Source organism: Procambarus clarkii, chromosome 71 (assembly GCF_040958095.1).
Source record: "Procambarus clarkii isolate CNS0578487 chromosome 71, FALCON_Pclarkii_2.0, whole genome shotgun sequence".
Lineage (NCBI taxonomy): Eukaryota > Metazoa > Arthropoda > Malacostraca > Decapoda > Cambaridae > Procambarus > Procambarus clarkii.
In genome coordinates this window covers 12,589,898-12,606,486 of record NC_091220.1, presented here as the reverse complement: position 1 = coordinate 12,606,486, position 16,589 = coordinate 12,589,898, and the positions used below count along the sequence as shown (strand labels likewise).

Genomic DNA, 16,589 nt, shown 5'->3' with positions numbered 1-16,589 from the left:
TTGACTGAGAATATTACGAACCACGAAGTTGCCCATTTAATTATACAACACAATATGACAGTCTCTCTATATATCTTTGTCTCAATATTAACTTGTTTATTACAATTATTGAATAAATAAATAATGTCTGATAGTTGAGTTTGTGTAAGTGAATTAATGAGAAGAACGTACCACACTGGCGCACCTCAGCCCGCCAGTCGACGAGGACGCCCTTCCTGGCGCACTCCTTGCTGTAGGCGGCCAGCACGGGGCAGAGGCAGCCGTCCATCTTGGTCTCACACGAGCACATGTCGTACAGACAGTCACGGTAGTATGGGTCAGGGTCCACCTCCAGGTGACACGCTACACAAACACAACATTGTCTCAACAACAACACCACACGTATATAGATTTAAACTAGCTAAACACAGATGCCGAAGAAATATAAGAAAATTCACTTTCGCAAACAGAGTGGTAGACGGTTGGAACAAGTTAGGGGAGAAGGTGGTGGAGGCCAAGACCGTCAGTAGTTTCAAAGCGTTATATGACAAAGAGTACTGGGAAGACGGGACACCACGAGCGTAGCTCTCATACTGTAACTACACTTAGGTAATTACACTTAGGTAATTACTGGTACAGCGTCACACAACACTCTTACGGTCCCTTGTGATTGGTGTAGACTTCAAGTTAATACCATGACCCAATCTCACGTACACATAAACCCAGAATAATAATACTTGTTAATGGAATGCAATTAATCCCACAGCCCCAATCTCAATATAATTATAAATCATAGTAATTTTCAGTCAAATCCCAATGTTTAGTTTCGTCAGTATGGTATTACTAAGATACGACAAGGAAGCATCACGTAAGACAATGAACAACAATACACTCTCTGCCTGAATACCAAATAAACATGATTAAGCCATAAGGTATATCTACCAAAGATACTTGGTTCCGGGGATCAACGTCCCCGCGGCCCGGTCTTTCACCTGGCCTCCTGGTTGGTGGTCTTGTTGTAATGACCGCTTACCCTGTCGTAATAACCGCGGCCTCTATTGTAATAACCCAATGTTCCCCAGTATTAATCCTGTTATCTTGTTATCTCTCGTGATCGTAATATACGCTCTCTGTTGTACATCTCTGTCTCTCTCCACTCAATACCCCAGCTTAACACTGTTACAGTCCAGCATGACCCCTCACTGGACTGCCACGTATCTAAGAGGAATATTAAATGAGGAAGATACACCCAGGACACGGGTTATTCGCTTATTACTAATTATAAAATAAAAACCATTAAAGCACTGCCACCACCTTCCTGACCAACCATACCTGAATGTGTCTATCACCGATCCCCCAGGAAGGCCAGGAATCAGCAACCATGGGACTCCGGGTAATATGAATTTCAGTAATAAATTTTGGAAAATTAGTTTGTGTAATTTACGTTACTAATTTAAATCCAAGGGCAACTTTAGTATCTATTAATAGTAGGAGAACCTGGGGCTTCCAATACAACACCTAAAAATGACAAAGTAGCAAAATATATCAAAGGGGAGTTAAGTGAATACCACTGGACAAGCTATACAATTTATTTTATGAAACATGTAAATTAAGACAATTTGGACACATCACCTATTCTATTTCCCTAGAGGCACAATGGATATTTACCGAGGACACGAAAACTCAAGTGCTACTATACCTTAAACACCCGCACTACGGCCACGATGTTGATGGCTGCCCTCAGCCCCGAGGATACGGGCTTGCGGCCCTGTTCCTAATACACTCCCAAGACACACTGATGAAATTTAGTTTTTCCAACTTATTGCTGGGAAGGATTGCTCCTCCCATCATCTAATACAGCCCCAGGGCTCCACCCATTATTTTGGCCCTGGCCAACCATTTAACACGTAGGCCTGAGGTCTGGCTCTCTAGGGCCAATAAGGACTTGGCCCTTATCTCAGACCAATCACCTTCACTGATCTGTCGTGGAAAGCTACATGAATTTCTGAAGATTGAGTCAGCTCTCCCCAGCTAGAGAAGGGGGACAAGGCGCGTCTATGGAGCCCAGGCACCTGCGAGCAATGTTTACAAAACTGATAATTTATGTTCAAGCCTGTCTCCTCTAAGATAGGAGTAGGGACATTTGACTCTGCCTGGTATGGGGAAGGCCGCTGCTGAGAGGGACAGAGAGGGATGAGAGGGGGTGGAAAGGGAAATATCTGAGTGGGGAAGTTGAGTTGGAGAAGCCAAGGTATCCACGACCACCCTACCCTCAGGTCAACCTCTTGACCCTGACAAATGGGCGACAGGGGGGGGGGGAAGAGGAGGAGACGAATGACGGCCAAGGGGAGGGGAGAAGGACGGAGGGGAGAGGGAGAAGGAAAGGAGGGGAGAAGGGGAGGGAAAAGAGGGGAGAAGGGAGGGGAGTTGTAATGATCTGGGGCTCAGATCATTGGTTCTCCCTTCTCCCCTCTTTTCCCTCCCCTTCTCCCCTCCTTTCCTTCTCCCTCTCCCCTCCGTCCTTCTCCCCTCCCCTTGGCCGTCATTCGTCTCCTCCTCTTCCCCCCCCCCTGTCGCCCATTTGTCAGGGTCAAGAGGTTGACCTGAGGGTAGGGTGGTCGTGGATACCTTGGCTTCTCCAACTCAACTTCCCCACTCAGATATTTCCCTTTCCACCCCCTCTCATCCCTCTCTGTCCCTCTCAGCAGCGGCCTTCCCCATACCAGGCAGAGTCAAATGTCCCTACTCCTATCTTAGAGGAGACAGGCTTGAACATAAATTATCAGTTTTGTAAACATTGCTCGCAGGTGTCTGGGCTCCATAGACGCGCCTTGTCCCCCTTCTCTAGCTGGGGAGAGCTGACTCAATCTTCAGAAATTCATGTAGCTTTCCACGACAGATCAGTGAAGGTGATTGGTCTGAGATAAGGGCCAAGTCCTTATTGGCCCTAGAGAGCCAGACCTCAGGCCTACGTGTTAAATGGTTGGCCAGGGCCAAAATAATGGGTGGAGCCCTGGGGCTGTATTAGATGATGGGAGGAGCAATCCTTCCCAGCAATAAGTTGGAAAAACTAAATTTCATCAGTGTGTCTTGGGAGTGTATTAGGAACAGGGCCGCAAGCCCGTATCCTCGGGGCTGAGGGCAGCCATCAACATCGTGGCCGTAGTGCGGGTGTTTAAGGTATAGTAGCACTTGAGTTTTCGTGTCCTCGGTAAATATCCATTGTGCCTCTAGGGAAATAGAATAGGTGATGTGTCCAAATTGTCTTAATTTACATGTTTCATAAAATAAATTGTATAGCTTGTCCAGTGGTATTCACTTAACTCCCCTTTGATATTGTGACGATAATCTCCTTCAAGAGATTGAGCCTGCTCTTCCCTCCAAAATTACGTCTTCACAACTATATAAAAGACTATGGAAGAAATGTCCAACAACGACAACAAACACCAGCAAGGCTTGCCAGGGTGAGCAGAAACGTATGCAACCAGCCACCTGTTCGAACTCCAACCACCAAACTACCCGTTGATCGCTACGACTCCGCTGATTGGTCGCCGGTCTGGCTGCACCTGCACTCGCCCCCCAATACTACCCGATGTCTGGGGTCGCCCCAACATCAGTCTTCAGAATGTTCCGTGCTTTCGTAGCCAGCACACCTCCCAGCTAGACTCTAGAGTGTACTGAGAGAGGTGGTGGCTTTAAGCCAATATTCCAGCACCTCCCACTTACTGTTGTATTGCACTTCTTGTTATTTTGCCTTAACGTAACTTTTCATTTTGTCATTTAAGTATTCTTATTATTTTGATTCATTGATTTTATTATAAGAATTTGTTTGTGCATTATTTTCATGTTTTGATTTATTTAACGTCATTAAAATTTCATTGTTAAAGTTTTACTTGTGTTTTGTGTGTCTTCTCCTTACCTTACCACAGACGAAGTTCCAGTTTTTTCTATTTTTTTTTTATAACTATGTGACGAGGCCATACCCCTAGCCTTAAACAGCCGAACACCAACGCGTTACCGTCACAAGTTATATGGGGGCCTGTCCGGGAGCCTCACTCAGGTACTGGTGCCAAGTGGTAATTTATGGTAAGCGTATTTAACTTTGTTAACGTAGCTTTACTATTTTTCATTCAATTTCATTTTTTATAAGGTGCGGTGTATTGTGCATTACGAGAGTAACATATAGTGAAGGTGAGACAACTTTGGATTACGTGGTGACTGTAGGCCGCAGTCATACTCTTAATTGGTCATCTCTCCCTCCATGTTATTACTCGTATTTACCATCTATGTCCCTTGAATATTTCTCATTCTGACAGATCATCATATTGGTACCCTGGTACTGTGGTCTGCCCCGGGTCAAGAGTACCCAATCTTCTGCAATCTGACTGTAGGAGGACAAAGAGGGCCATAGTTCCTCTAGCTCGAACTTTAGTTGCTGAATTGGGACCTCAGCAGCAGTTCTCGTCACCAGTTGACACCTCGCACCCCTACACGTCAGTCAGAGATGATGATACATACAACGGTAGGGAATTAGCTTATTTTTTCAGAGCACAAAAGTTCGCTAATTCTGTAAGTATCATATTAAATTCAGTGGGAAAAACTTGCTTTATGTCCTATAGAGACTTGGCAAGGTATGCCTACATTCTTGGACTACCAATTTTACTTTTGAAGCATTTAACTGTTTCATTTGTTTTCGAAACTTTGTTTCATTTGTTAGTAGGATTTTCTTGCCCTTATTCTCTTACATGAGTACCGGGTACAAGATTTCCTGCGCCCTTGATTTAATTTAATCATTTAATATCTTTCACTTAACGTTAATTGTTAAAGATCACACAGGATAGGTGCCAGTTGCCACGTTGTCCTGTTTCTGACATTTCATTATTGAACATTCGTGTACCTTTATTTGCTAATTTCACCATGTTTCGTCTCCAAACTTTCCGTGCAAATCCAGCAGGTGAAATAGGGACTTTGAGTCGTGCCAAGAGGACTGAACTACAAACTCTTGCACATGAGTATCAACTAGAAGTTCCCTACCAAGCCAACAAAAATGACCTACACAACCTGTTGCTGGATTACTATTTAGAGCAAGGTAAGATAGACTCTGAAACTCATGAAACTTACTATATTGCAGAGAAAACTGACTTGGCTACGATGAAACTTAAACTAGAGCTGGCCAAGATTGAACGTGAGCAGCAAAGAGAAGCAGCTGCCATACGAAGGGAAGAGCACGAACGCGAAGCTGCTTTGAGGAGAGACGAACAAGAACGTGAAGCTGCCTTGAGGAGAGACGAACAAGAACGCGAAGCTGCTTTGAGGAGGGAAGAACAAGAACGAGAAATCACCCTCAGAGAACGTGAAGCTGCCTTGAGGAGAGACGAACAAGAACGTGAGGTTGCACTACTCCAGGAGCGGGAACGAGTACAGCTTGAAACCAAACGACGCGAGTTGGAGATGCAACGCGAACATGACAAGCAACAAGCGACTCTGGCTCTAGAGTGTCGTCAACGCGAAATCTCCTTGGAAACTTCACACTTCACTCAACGCCAACAAGCTACTGCCAATCTTCCCGTCAGTTTTAATATATCACATGCAAGTAAGTTAATGCCATCCTTTGTAGAAGCAGAAGTTGATGTGTTCTTTACCACCTTTGAAACCCTTGCTAATCAACTCAGTTGGCCTGTCGACCAATGGGCAACACTTCTCAGAGTCCATCTTACAGGTAGAGCTGCAGTCACACTCAGTACTTTGGCGTCTGAGAATGACTACTACACTCTGAAACAAGCAGTGTTAGACGCCTACCTACTTTCCACCGAAAGTTATAGAAGGAAATTCCGTGACCACCTGAAGGCAAGTACCACTACCTTCCTCGAGTTTGCTAACACGAAACGGAGGTATTTCATGAAATGGCTGGAAGCAGCACATGTCTCTACTTTTACAGAACTCGTGAACCTGATGCTTGTTGAAGAATTCTTGAGACGTGTGCCGCCTCCTGTCCGCCTCTACTTAGCAGATAAAGAAGAAACCGACTACCTGAAGTGTGCTAAGTCGGCTGACACTTACAGCCTCATCCACCGGCTGACACCTGAACCATCCTCCAGTAAGAAGTCGTGGTACAGTTACGAGAAGGTGAGCCCCGATCAAGCTGGTTCACAACTGTACTGCAAGTATTGTAGACTCTATGGACATACCATAGACAAGTGTGGTAAGTCTCAATACAAGGGAACCACTGACCAACAACGACCCAAACCAACTCCTCCTAAGTCCGGTAAGCCTGTGATGAATGTTGGTGTTGATGTTAATGATCTTTCTCTTTTCAGTAACCACCTGTATACTGGAACTGTCTCTGCCAACGGTTCAAATCCGGAGGGACGTTTCAAATTGAAGATCTTGAGGGACACAGCGGCTCTACAATCGATCATCTTGAAGTCGGCTGTGCCCAACATAGTCTACACCGGGGAAACGGTCTTCATCACTGACCTCACTGCTACTACTCCATACCCTCTCGCCAGAGTCCACCTGGATTGTCCCTACGTGAACGGGGAAGTCCAAGTCGCCGTCAGGGAAAAGCCTTTTCCCATGCCTGGAGTGCAACTTCTCCTAGGCAACGACTTGGCAGAAGACCTGCAACCAACCAACCTGATCGTCATGGACAAACCCCAGGTGTGTAACTCTGTGCCAAGTAACCCTATTCTCGAGTATGTTCCAGCAGAGGTTCAAGAGAGTGATGAAGTTTCTCCTCCGGTTCTCGTGACCACCCGTGCACAAGCCGCACGTCCACAGCCAGCTGACTCTACTGCTACCGCTGTCCCTCAAGACCCTCAGAAACTACCCCCGCATCTGACCAAGTTGGAGTTCCGTAAGTTGCAGAGGGAAGATCTTACTTTAACACCATTGTTTTTCCAGGCTGAGACTCAACCCGACAGTATTCCTGGGTTCTTCCTAGAGAACGACTTGCTCTACCGCAGATATAGACCCAGTAAACTGAAGGAGGAGGACGATTGGGCCAACACCGAACAACTTGTGATTCCCACCAGCCTGCGGCCCACTATTCTACACCTGGCCCATGGAGCATTCTCCCACTACGGCTTCAACAAGACTTACCATGGGATTCGTCAAGACTACTACTGGCCAGGTATGGTAAATAACGTCAAACAGTACGTAAAACAGTGTCATACATGTCAGATGGCAGGCAAACCGAACGTCTCCATTCCCAGAGCACCACTGATTCCCATACAGGTGCCTGCGGAACCTTTCCACAGACTCATAATAGACTGTGTTGGTCCTTTACCTCGGACCAGTTCAGGTAACGCCTACATCCTAACCATCCTGTGTCCTACCACCAGATTTCCCATAGCAGTTCCAGTGAAGAACATCACGGCTGCTACGGTTATCAAACATCTACTGAAGATCTTCACTCAATACGGATTTCCCAGGGAGATTCAAAGTGACTGTGGCACCAACTTCACCAGTGATCTCTTCAAAAGAACACTGGAGGAGTTCAACATCAAACAGGTATTGTCCAGCCCCTATCATCCTGCTTCACAGGGTTCTCTTGAACGTAGTCATCAGACCATCAAAGCACTCTTGAAAAAGTTTTGTAGTGAAACCTCAAAGGATTGGGATAAGCAGATTGACCTAATAATGTGTATTTTCAGAAGTCTCCCCAATGAGTCCCTAGGAGTATCTCCTTATGAGATGCTCTACGGCCGTAAGTGCCGTACTCCCCTTAAGGCTTTCAAAGACTCTCTCAGAGATGCCACCTTCAGTGAGCATCAGAATGTGCCCCAGTTTCTTCAAAACCTTCAACACATTCTAGAGAGAGTCCACCGCTTTGCTCATGATAATCTATTGAAAGCCCAGGTGAGAATGAAGACTCATTACGACCAGACCAGCAAAGTAAGAAAATTCAAGCCGGGAGACTTCGTCCTTGCTTATTTCCCTATCCCAGGTTCACCTTTACAAAACAAATTTTCAGGACCCTACTGCGTCAAAGAGTGCAGAAACAACAACGCATACGTCATAGAGACTCCAGATAGGCGGCGGAAGACCCAGCTGTGCCACGTCAACCTCCTGAAGCAATATAATGGTACTCCTCCCACTGTCTTGACTAATTATTCCACATTCACAGAACCCTACATCCACAGTGAGACCATCCCGGCTTCTTCTCCCGAAAGCACTGACAAGGAGTCGGCGCCTTCTAATTCCAAAATCCTTAATGATCTTCCCAAATGCTTTCAGGATAATACTCGTGCTCCTATGCCCTCTTCTAATTCCACTCTCACCTCGTCAGATAAGCCCTTCATCCTCCATGTCGACGCCAATGGTACCGACGTGGGTGGTGTCGTGATGCAGCAACGAGGCGAGAAGAATACACTTGTCAGCGACTACTGCTACAAGGATCTACGGAACAATTGGCAAGGAGCTACTCTTCCTCATCCTGAAGCTTCAGCACTTCACTCCACACCTGAAAAGTGCTCGGTCCACCATCAACACGGACCACACCACCCTACACCTCCTGCAGCACGCCCACTTCTCATCTCAACGTCTTCTACTATGGGCTTGCTACCTGCAGAAATTCAACCTGGAGACACACTATACCAAGAGTCTGACAACATCTTAGCCCATACCCTCTCCAGAGTTTATGAAGTAGAAGCAACTCCATCTATTACTCCACCACATAACGACGTACTTCTTCCAGAACCGCAGGCTTCGGGGGAGAGTTGTGACGATAATCTCCTTCAAGAGATTGAGCCTGCTCTTCCCTCCAAAATTACGTCTTCACAACTATATAAAAGACTATGGAAGAAATGTCCAACAACGACAACAAACACCAGCAAGGCTTGCCAGGGTGAGCAGAAACGTATGCAACCAGCCACCTGTTCGAACTCCAACCACCAAACTACCCGTTGATCGCTACGACTCCGCTGATTGGTCGCCGGTCTGGCTGCACCTGCCTCGCCCCCCCCCCATACTACCCGATGTCTGGGGTCGCCCCAACATCAGTCTTCAGAATGTTCCGTGCTTTCGTAGCCAGCACACCTCCCAGCTAGACTCTAGAGTGTACTGAGAGAGGTGGTGGCTTTAAGCCAATATTCCAGCACCTCCCACTTACTGTTGTATTGCACTTCTTGTTATTTTGCCTTAACGTAACTTTTCATTTTGTCATTTAAGTATTCTTATTATTTTGATTCATTGATTTTATTATAAGAATTTGTTTGTGCATTATTTTCATGTTTTGATTTATTTAACGTCATTAAAATTTCATTGTTAAAGTTTTACTTGTGTTTTGTGTGTCTTCTCCTTACCTTACCACAGACGAAGTTCCAGTTTTTTCTATTTTTTTTTTATAACTATGTGACGAGGCCATACCCCTAGCCTTAAACAGCCGAACACCAACGCGTTACCGTCACAATATATTTTGCTACTTTGTCATTTTTAGGTGTTGTATTGGAAGCCCCAGGTTCTCCTACTATTAATAGATACTAAAGTTGCCCTTGGATTTAAATTAGTAACGTAAATTACACAAACTAATTTTCCAAAATTTATTACTGAAATTCATATTACCCGGAGTCCCATGGTTGCTGATTCCTGGCCTTCCTGGGGGATCGGTGATAGACACATTCAGGTATGGTTGGTCAGGAAGGTGGTGGCAGTGCTTTAATGGTTTTTATTTTATAATTAGTAATAAGCGAATAACCCGTGTCCTGGGTGTATCTTCCTCATTTAATATTCCTCTTAGATACGTGGCAGTCCAGTGAGGGGTCATGCTGGACTGTAACAGTGTTAAGCTGGGGTATTGAGTGGAGAGAGACAGAGATGTACAACAGAGAGCGTATATTACGATCACGAGAGATAACAAGATAACAGGATTAATACTGGGGAACATTGGGTTATTACAATAGAGGCCGCGGTTATTACGACAGGGTAAGCGGTCATTACAATGGTGGCAGCGGTGGGATGAGAGGGGGTAGAAAGGGAAATATCTGAGTGGGGAAGTTGAGTTGGAGAAGCCAAGGTATCCACGACCACCCTACCCTCAGGTCAACCTCTTGACCCTGACAAATGGGCGACAGGGGGGGGGGAAGAGGAGGAGACGAATGACGGCCAAGGGGAGGGGAGAGGGAGAAGGAAAGGAGGGGAGAAGGGGAGGGAAAAGAGGGGAGAAGGGAGAACCAATGATCTGAGCCCCAGATCATTACATTGTGAACCAGGACGCGGCTGGTCGCAGCCTGACGTATGAATCACAGCCTGGTTGATCAGGTATCATTTGGAGGTGTTTGTCAAGTTATGTTGTGAATACGGTGGGAGGTTGGTTAGTAAGGGCCAGTATGGGCGGGGGGAGAGTTGAAGTCTCGGGCGGCCGAGGACACAGCTCTCTCTCAGGGTACCTATTGCAACCCTTCCTTCCAACGGGGCTATTGTGCACATCCTGCCATGGCTCCTACTCTCCTGTGGTTCTATTCCCATCCCCCCATTGCAAACTAGTCACTTGGAAAAAGAATATTTTCCAAGCTTAAATTATTTCGTATCTCTCGCCTGCGATCTAAAGAATACAGATTCAAAATTCTAAGCCGTCCTAATATTTTAGAATGTCTATTAAATGGATTCTAGCAGTAAAAGATCTTTGCACGCTCTCAATGTCAGCAATTTCTCCGGCTTTGAATGGGACTGTTATGGTGTAATAATATTCCAGCATAGAGAACATTAGTGTCATAAAAAGTAACATCATTGGTGTGGCATCTCTTGTGTGAAAGATTCTTGTTACCCAACCTGTCATTTTCCTTGTGGTTGTGCCAGCTACTTAGATGTATTCCTTAAAATATTTTTTTTCTGACATGATAACTTCCAAATCTTATATATAATGACTTTTCTTGCAATAGTGTGATTTGACTGCGTTTTATATGTGGTTTCCGTTTTGATATTTTCGTTTATCCTAAGCCTTCTATATACTCCCCAAGCCTGGCCCCGGGCCGAGCTTGGGGAGTAGAAAAACTCCACGAACCCCATCCAGGCACAATTCAGGTACAGTACTCATAATATGAGAAGGCTATATGGAAATATAAGACAGGATAACATGTAGAATGAGTACCCAACTACACGGTGGATTACTCATAACGATGTACTCACCTCCAAAAAGATTTGATTTAAGTTTGGCACAGAACTTCTCTGCCACTGCTTTGTTCTGTACGTGTCTGTCACACGGGCGGGTCTCGTCCGCCAGGGGCTGGTCTGGGCACTTCTGGGTAGAGAAGGTTCACTTGAGCGGTCAGTTTAAGTCACGTAAGGTTCCTGCTCACTCCCCAACACACACACACACACACATATGGGTGTACATAGCAGCCTAATATTGCGGCCATACACACACACATGTTTTATAATAAACATCTTGTTGTGTTCCTGCCTTATGTTGTTGACTTATATTATATTACCACCTGCGTGCCTTCTGACGCTGCCATATATGTACGCCATCTGAGCCAACCTTTAACACGTACTTCATATTCACACTAAGTCATAATCCACAGCATAATAACGCCGTGGGGCCCAGCCAGGGACCCAGTGGTGGCCATCTTACATTACTATGCCACAACATATATGGATCACATTAGTATCTAAGTGCTCTGTGCCAGTCTTCAGCACTGATAACAAACACAATAATAGTCCTGGCCTTGATGATACTAACCTCAGAAGTCTTCCACTTGTTAGAAAAAGCGATGACATTCTGCTCGACGTCTCCCTCTGGGGTGAGGAAGTCGTCCCTCTGATTGTCAGTAAAAGTGCCACACAGCCCGGCTGTCATGCCGCGGAACTCTGCCGGGGCGTCTATGTACACCCGCGTCTGTCCGTCCCACCACACGTCCAGCCCATTGCCCAACTCCACTGCAAAAGTCAGTTAATAACAATATAGAAATAAAGGAAACAGCAGAGCAGTTTTGGTCCATGTGTAGGAGCTGCTATGGTATGGTAACACCCATCACATGTGTGCCTGACCCTTGCTTCAAACACCACCACACAGCACATATGGTACCCCTAACACCACCAGCACACAGCACATATGGCACCCAAACACCCTCAGCACACAGCACATATGGTACCCAAACACCCTCAGCACACAACACATATGGCACCCAAACACCCTCAGCACACAACACATATGGCACCCAAACACCCTCAGCACACAGCACATATAGTACCCAAACACCCTCAGCACACAGCACATATGGCACCCAAACACCCTCAGCACACAGCACATATGGTACCCAAACACCCTCAGCACACAGCACATATGGTACCCAAACACCACCAGCACACAGCACATATGGTACCCAAACACCCTCAGCACACAGCACATATGGCATCCAAACACCCTCAGCAGACAGCACATATGGCACCCAAACACCCTCAGCACACAGCACATATGGCACCCAAACACCACCAGCACACAGCACATATGGCACCCAAACACCCTCAGCACACAGCACATATGGCACCCAAACACCACCAGCACACAGCACATATGGTACCCAAACACCCTCAGCACACAACACATATGGTACCCAAACACCCTCAGCACACAGCACATATGGTACCCAAACACCACCAGCACACAGCACATATGGTACCCAAACACCCTCAGCACACAGCACATATGGCACCCAAACACCCTCAGCACACAGCACATATGGCACCCAAACACCACCAGCACACAGCACATATGGCACCCAAACACCCTCAGCACACAACACATATGGCACCCAAACACCACCAGCACACAGCACATATGGCACCCAAACACCCTCAGCACACAGCACATATGGCACCCAAACACCACCAGCACACAGCACATATGGTACCCAAACACCCTCAGCACACAGCACATATGGCACCCAAACACCCTCAGCACACAGCACATATGGCACCCAAACACCCTCAGCAGACAGCACATATGGCACCCAAACACCCTCAGCACACAGCACATATGGCACCCAAACACCACCAGCACACAGCACATATGGCACCCAAACACCCTCAGCACACAGCACATATGGTACCCAAACACCACCAGCACACAGCACATATGGCACCCAAACACCCTCAGCAGACAGCACATATGGCACCCAAACACCCTCAGCACACAGCACATATGGCACCCAAACACCTTCAGCACACAGCACATATGGCACCCAAACACCCTCAGCACACAGCACATATGGCACCCAAACACCTTCAGCACACAGCACATATGGCACCCAAACACCTTCAGCACACAGCACATATGGCACCCAAACACCTTCAGCACACAGCACATATGGTACCACTAATTGCTTCCATAAATCATTAACACAGTTCCAAACAGTATTGTGTACCCAGGCCTTTCCTAACTTTATACTTACTTAACTTACAAGTATCACGTTATATTATTTATATCACCACTCTCATACTTTCATCCTTTTGTACGGTACAAAGACAGCATTTTGTAAGTCTTTAGTGTGTACTCACCTAGTTGTGCTTGCGGGGGTTGAGCTCTGGCTCTTTGGTCCCGCCTCTCAACTGTCAATCAACTGGTGTACAGGTTCCTGAGCCTATTGGGCTCTATCATATCAACACTTGTAACTGTGTATGGAGTCAGCCTCCACCACATCACTGCCTAATGCATTCCATCTGTTAACTACTCTGACACTGAGAAACTTCGTTCTAATGTCTCTGTGGCTCATTTGAGTACTAAGGTTTTTCCTGTGTCCCCTTGTTCGTGTACCGCCCGTGCTAAATAGTTGATCTTTGTCCATCCTGTCAATTCCTATGAAATTTTGTAGGTGGTGATCATGTCTCCCGTTGAACGTCTATCTTGGGACGTGAGGTTTATTTCCCGCAGCCTTTCCTCATAACTTATACCTCTCAGTTCTGGGACTAGTCTGATGGCATACTCTGAATCTTCTGTAGCTTTGCTTTATGTTTAACTAGGTATGGACTCCAGACTGGAGCTGCATACCCCACGATTGGTCTGACATATGTGGCGTGACCACTCACATTCCGGGATACAGGCAATAATGACTCGAGGAGTGAACACCGTCATAACATTACCATAAATACTTACCCATGAGGAAGAGGCTGGAGGCGGCCTTGATGTAGGCGCCCTTGACCCAGGCGGGCAGCTCCTTCAGCTCCACACCGTTGATGGTGACCTCCCGATCCTGCTTGAGGCGGATCACGGTGCCCTCCACCCGCACCGTCACAGACTTGGTACACGACGGGAACTGGCTCACCACCGACCCCGGGAAGTTCATGCTCTGTAACAACACCACCCTTGTCACTCCTGCTGCTGCCATGTCCTCTCCTGGCCACCCTGGCCTCACACCTCACCAGGGTGTGGCCAGCCTGGCCTCACACCTCACCACGGTGTGGCCACCCTGGCCTCACACCTCACCACGGTGTGGCCACCCTGGCCTCACACCTCACCACGGTGTGGCCACCCTGGCCTCACACCTCACCACGGTGTGGCCACCCTGGCCTCACACCACCATAACACTAAGGGTACAATATTATACAAGGCGATATTCGTGTTCGTTGTGTAAATAACATTATGTAACAATTACTTTACTGCCATGACTCATTTTCCTGCCAAATCAAGTTTGGTAAATCATAAAATGTGTTTAAATGTATATTATATATATCAACACTGTTTACATACCCTCAGGTGTTTATGAGATCGCTATAGAAAGATGCAACTCACACACCCGCCCACAGAGACAGGTGTGTGGGGGGCAGCAACACAGGTGTAGCCCCACACACCCGCCCACAGAGACAGGTGTGTGGGGGGCAGCAACACAGGTGTAGCCCCACACACCCGCCCACCTCAGTATTCCCACCATACTACAAACAGATCCACACTTAACAATCTCCTCCTACAAAGGCAACTGAGGTATTTTCTTAGCTACAGAGACGTGAGTGTTCATGTTCCTACAGACACGTCAGCGTTAGACTACAGACCCGCAGCATTGACAAGTATCCCCTGCAAGGTGTTAGAGAGAATGGGCCCAAGCAGGCCAGTAGAACACATTCATTTATTTGTCAATTTTGCCCCGAGGGGCGAGTTTATTGGGCAGCGTCACTCATCCTGTGAGTGGACACACCGCCATAGTGACAGTATTGGGCAGCCCCACTCATCCTGTGAGTGGACACACCGCCATAGTGACAGTATTGGGCAGCGCCACTCATCCTGTGAGTGGACACACCGCCATAGTGACAGTATTGGGCAGCGCCACTCATCCTGTGAGTGGACACACCGCCATAGTGACAGCATTGGGCAGCGCCACTCATCCTGTGAGTGGACACACCGCCATAGTGACAGTATTGGGCAGTGCCACTCATCCTGTGAGTGAACACACCGCCATAGTGACAGTATTGGGCAGCGCCACTCATCCTGTGAGTGGACACACCGCCATAGTGACAGTATTGGGCAGCGCCACTCATCCTGTGAGTGGACACACCACCATAGTGACAGTATTGGGCAGCGCCACTCATCCTGTGAGTGGACACACCGCCATAGTGACAGTATTGGGCAGCGCCACTCATCCTGTGAGTGAACACACCGCCATAGTGACAGTATTGGGCAGCGCCACTCATCCTGTGAGTGAACACACCGCCATAGTGACAGTATTGGGCAGCGCCACTCATCCTGTGAGTGAACACACCGCCATAGTGACAGTATTGGGCAGCGTCACTCATCCTGTGAGTGAACACACCGCCATAGTGACAGTATTGGGCAGCGCCACTCATCCTGTGAGTGAACACACCGCCATAGTGACAGTATTGGGCAGCGCCACTCATCCTGTGAGTGGACACACCGCCATAGTGACAGTATTGGGCAGCGCCACTCATCCTGTGAGTGGACACACCGCCATAGTGACAGTATTGGGCAGCGCCACTCATCCTGTGAGTGGACACACCGCCATAGTGACAGTATTGGGCAGCGTCACTCATCCTGTGAGTGAACACACCGCCATAGTGACAGTATTGGGCAGCGCCACTCATCCTGTGAGTGGACACACCGCCATAGTGACAGTATTGGGCAGCGCCACTCATCCTGTGAGTGGACACACCGCCATAGTGACAGTATTGGGCAGCGCCACTCATCCTGTGAGTGGACACACCGCCATAGTGACAGTATTGGGCAGCGCCACTCATCCTGTGAGTGGACACACCGCCATAGTAACAGTATTGGGCAGCGTCACTCATCCTGTGAGTGGACACACCGCCATAGTGACAGTATTGGGCAGCGCCACTCATCCTGTGAGTGGACACACCGCCATAGTGACAGTATTGGGCAGCGCCACTCATCCTGTGAGTGGACACACCGCCATAGTGACAGTATTGGGCAGCGCCACTCATCCTGTGAGTGGACACACCGCCATAGTGACAGTATTGGGCAGCGCCACTCATCCTGTGAGTGAACACACCGCCATAGTGACAGTATTGGGCAGCCCCACTCATCCTGTGAGTGGACACACCGCCATAGTGACAGTATTGGGCAGCGCCACTCATCCTGTGAGTGGACACACCGCCATAGTGACAGTATTGGGCAGCGCCACTCATCCTGTGAGTGAACACACCGC

General features: G+C 47.5%; 1 protein-coding gene across 3 annotated transcripts in view; it reads right to left on the bottom strand.

Annotated features, from left to right (window-relative positions):
* LOC138356233 (von Willebrand factor-like) overlaps positions 1-16,589 on the bottom strand; it is a 122,903-nt gene that overhangs the window by 7,667 nt on the left and 98,647 nt on the right. For all 3 annotated transcript variants that reach the window (XM_069312010.1, XM_069312011.1, XM_069312012.1), the window contains exons 18-21: positions 14,072-14,264; positions 11,660-11,856; positions 11,107-11,218; positions 172-342 (exon numbers count right to left, since the gene is read on the bottom strand). In XM_069312010.1, the coding sequence (XP_069168111.1) occupies positions 172-342; positions 11,107-11,218; positions 11,660-11,856; positions 14,072-14,264 (673 nt within the window). The remainder of the gene's footprint in view (positions 1-171; positions 343-11,106; positions 11,219-11,659; positions 11,857-14,071; positions 14,265-16,589) is intronic.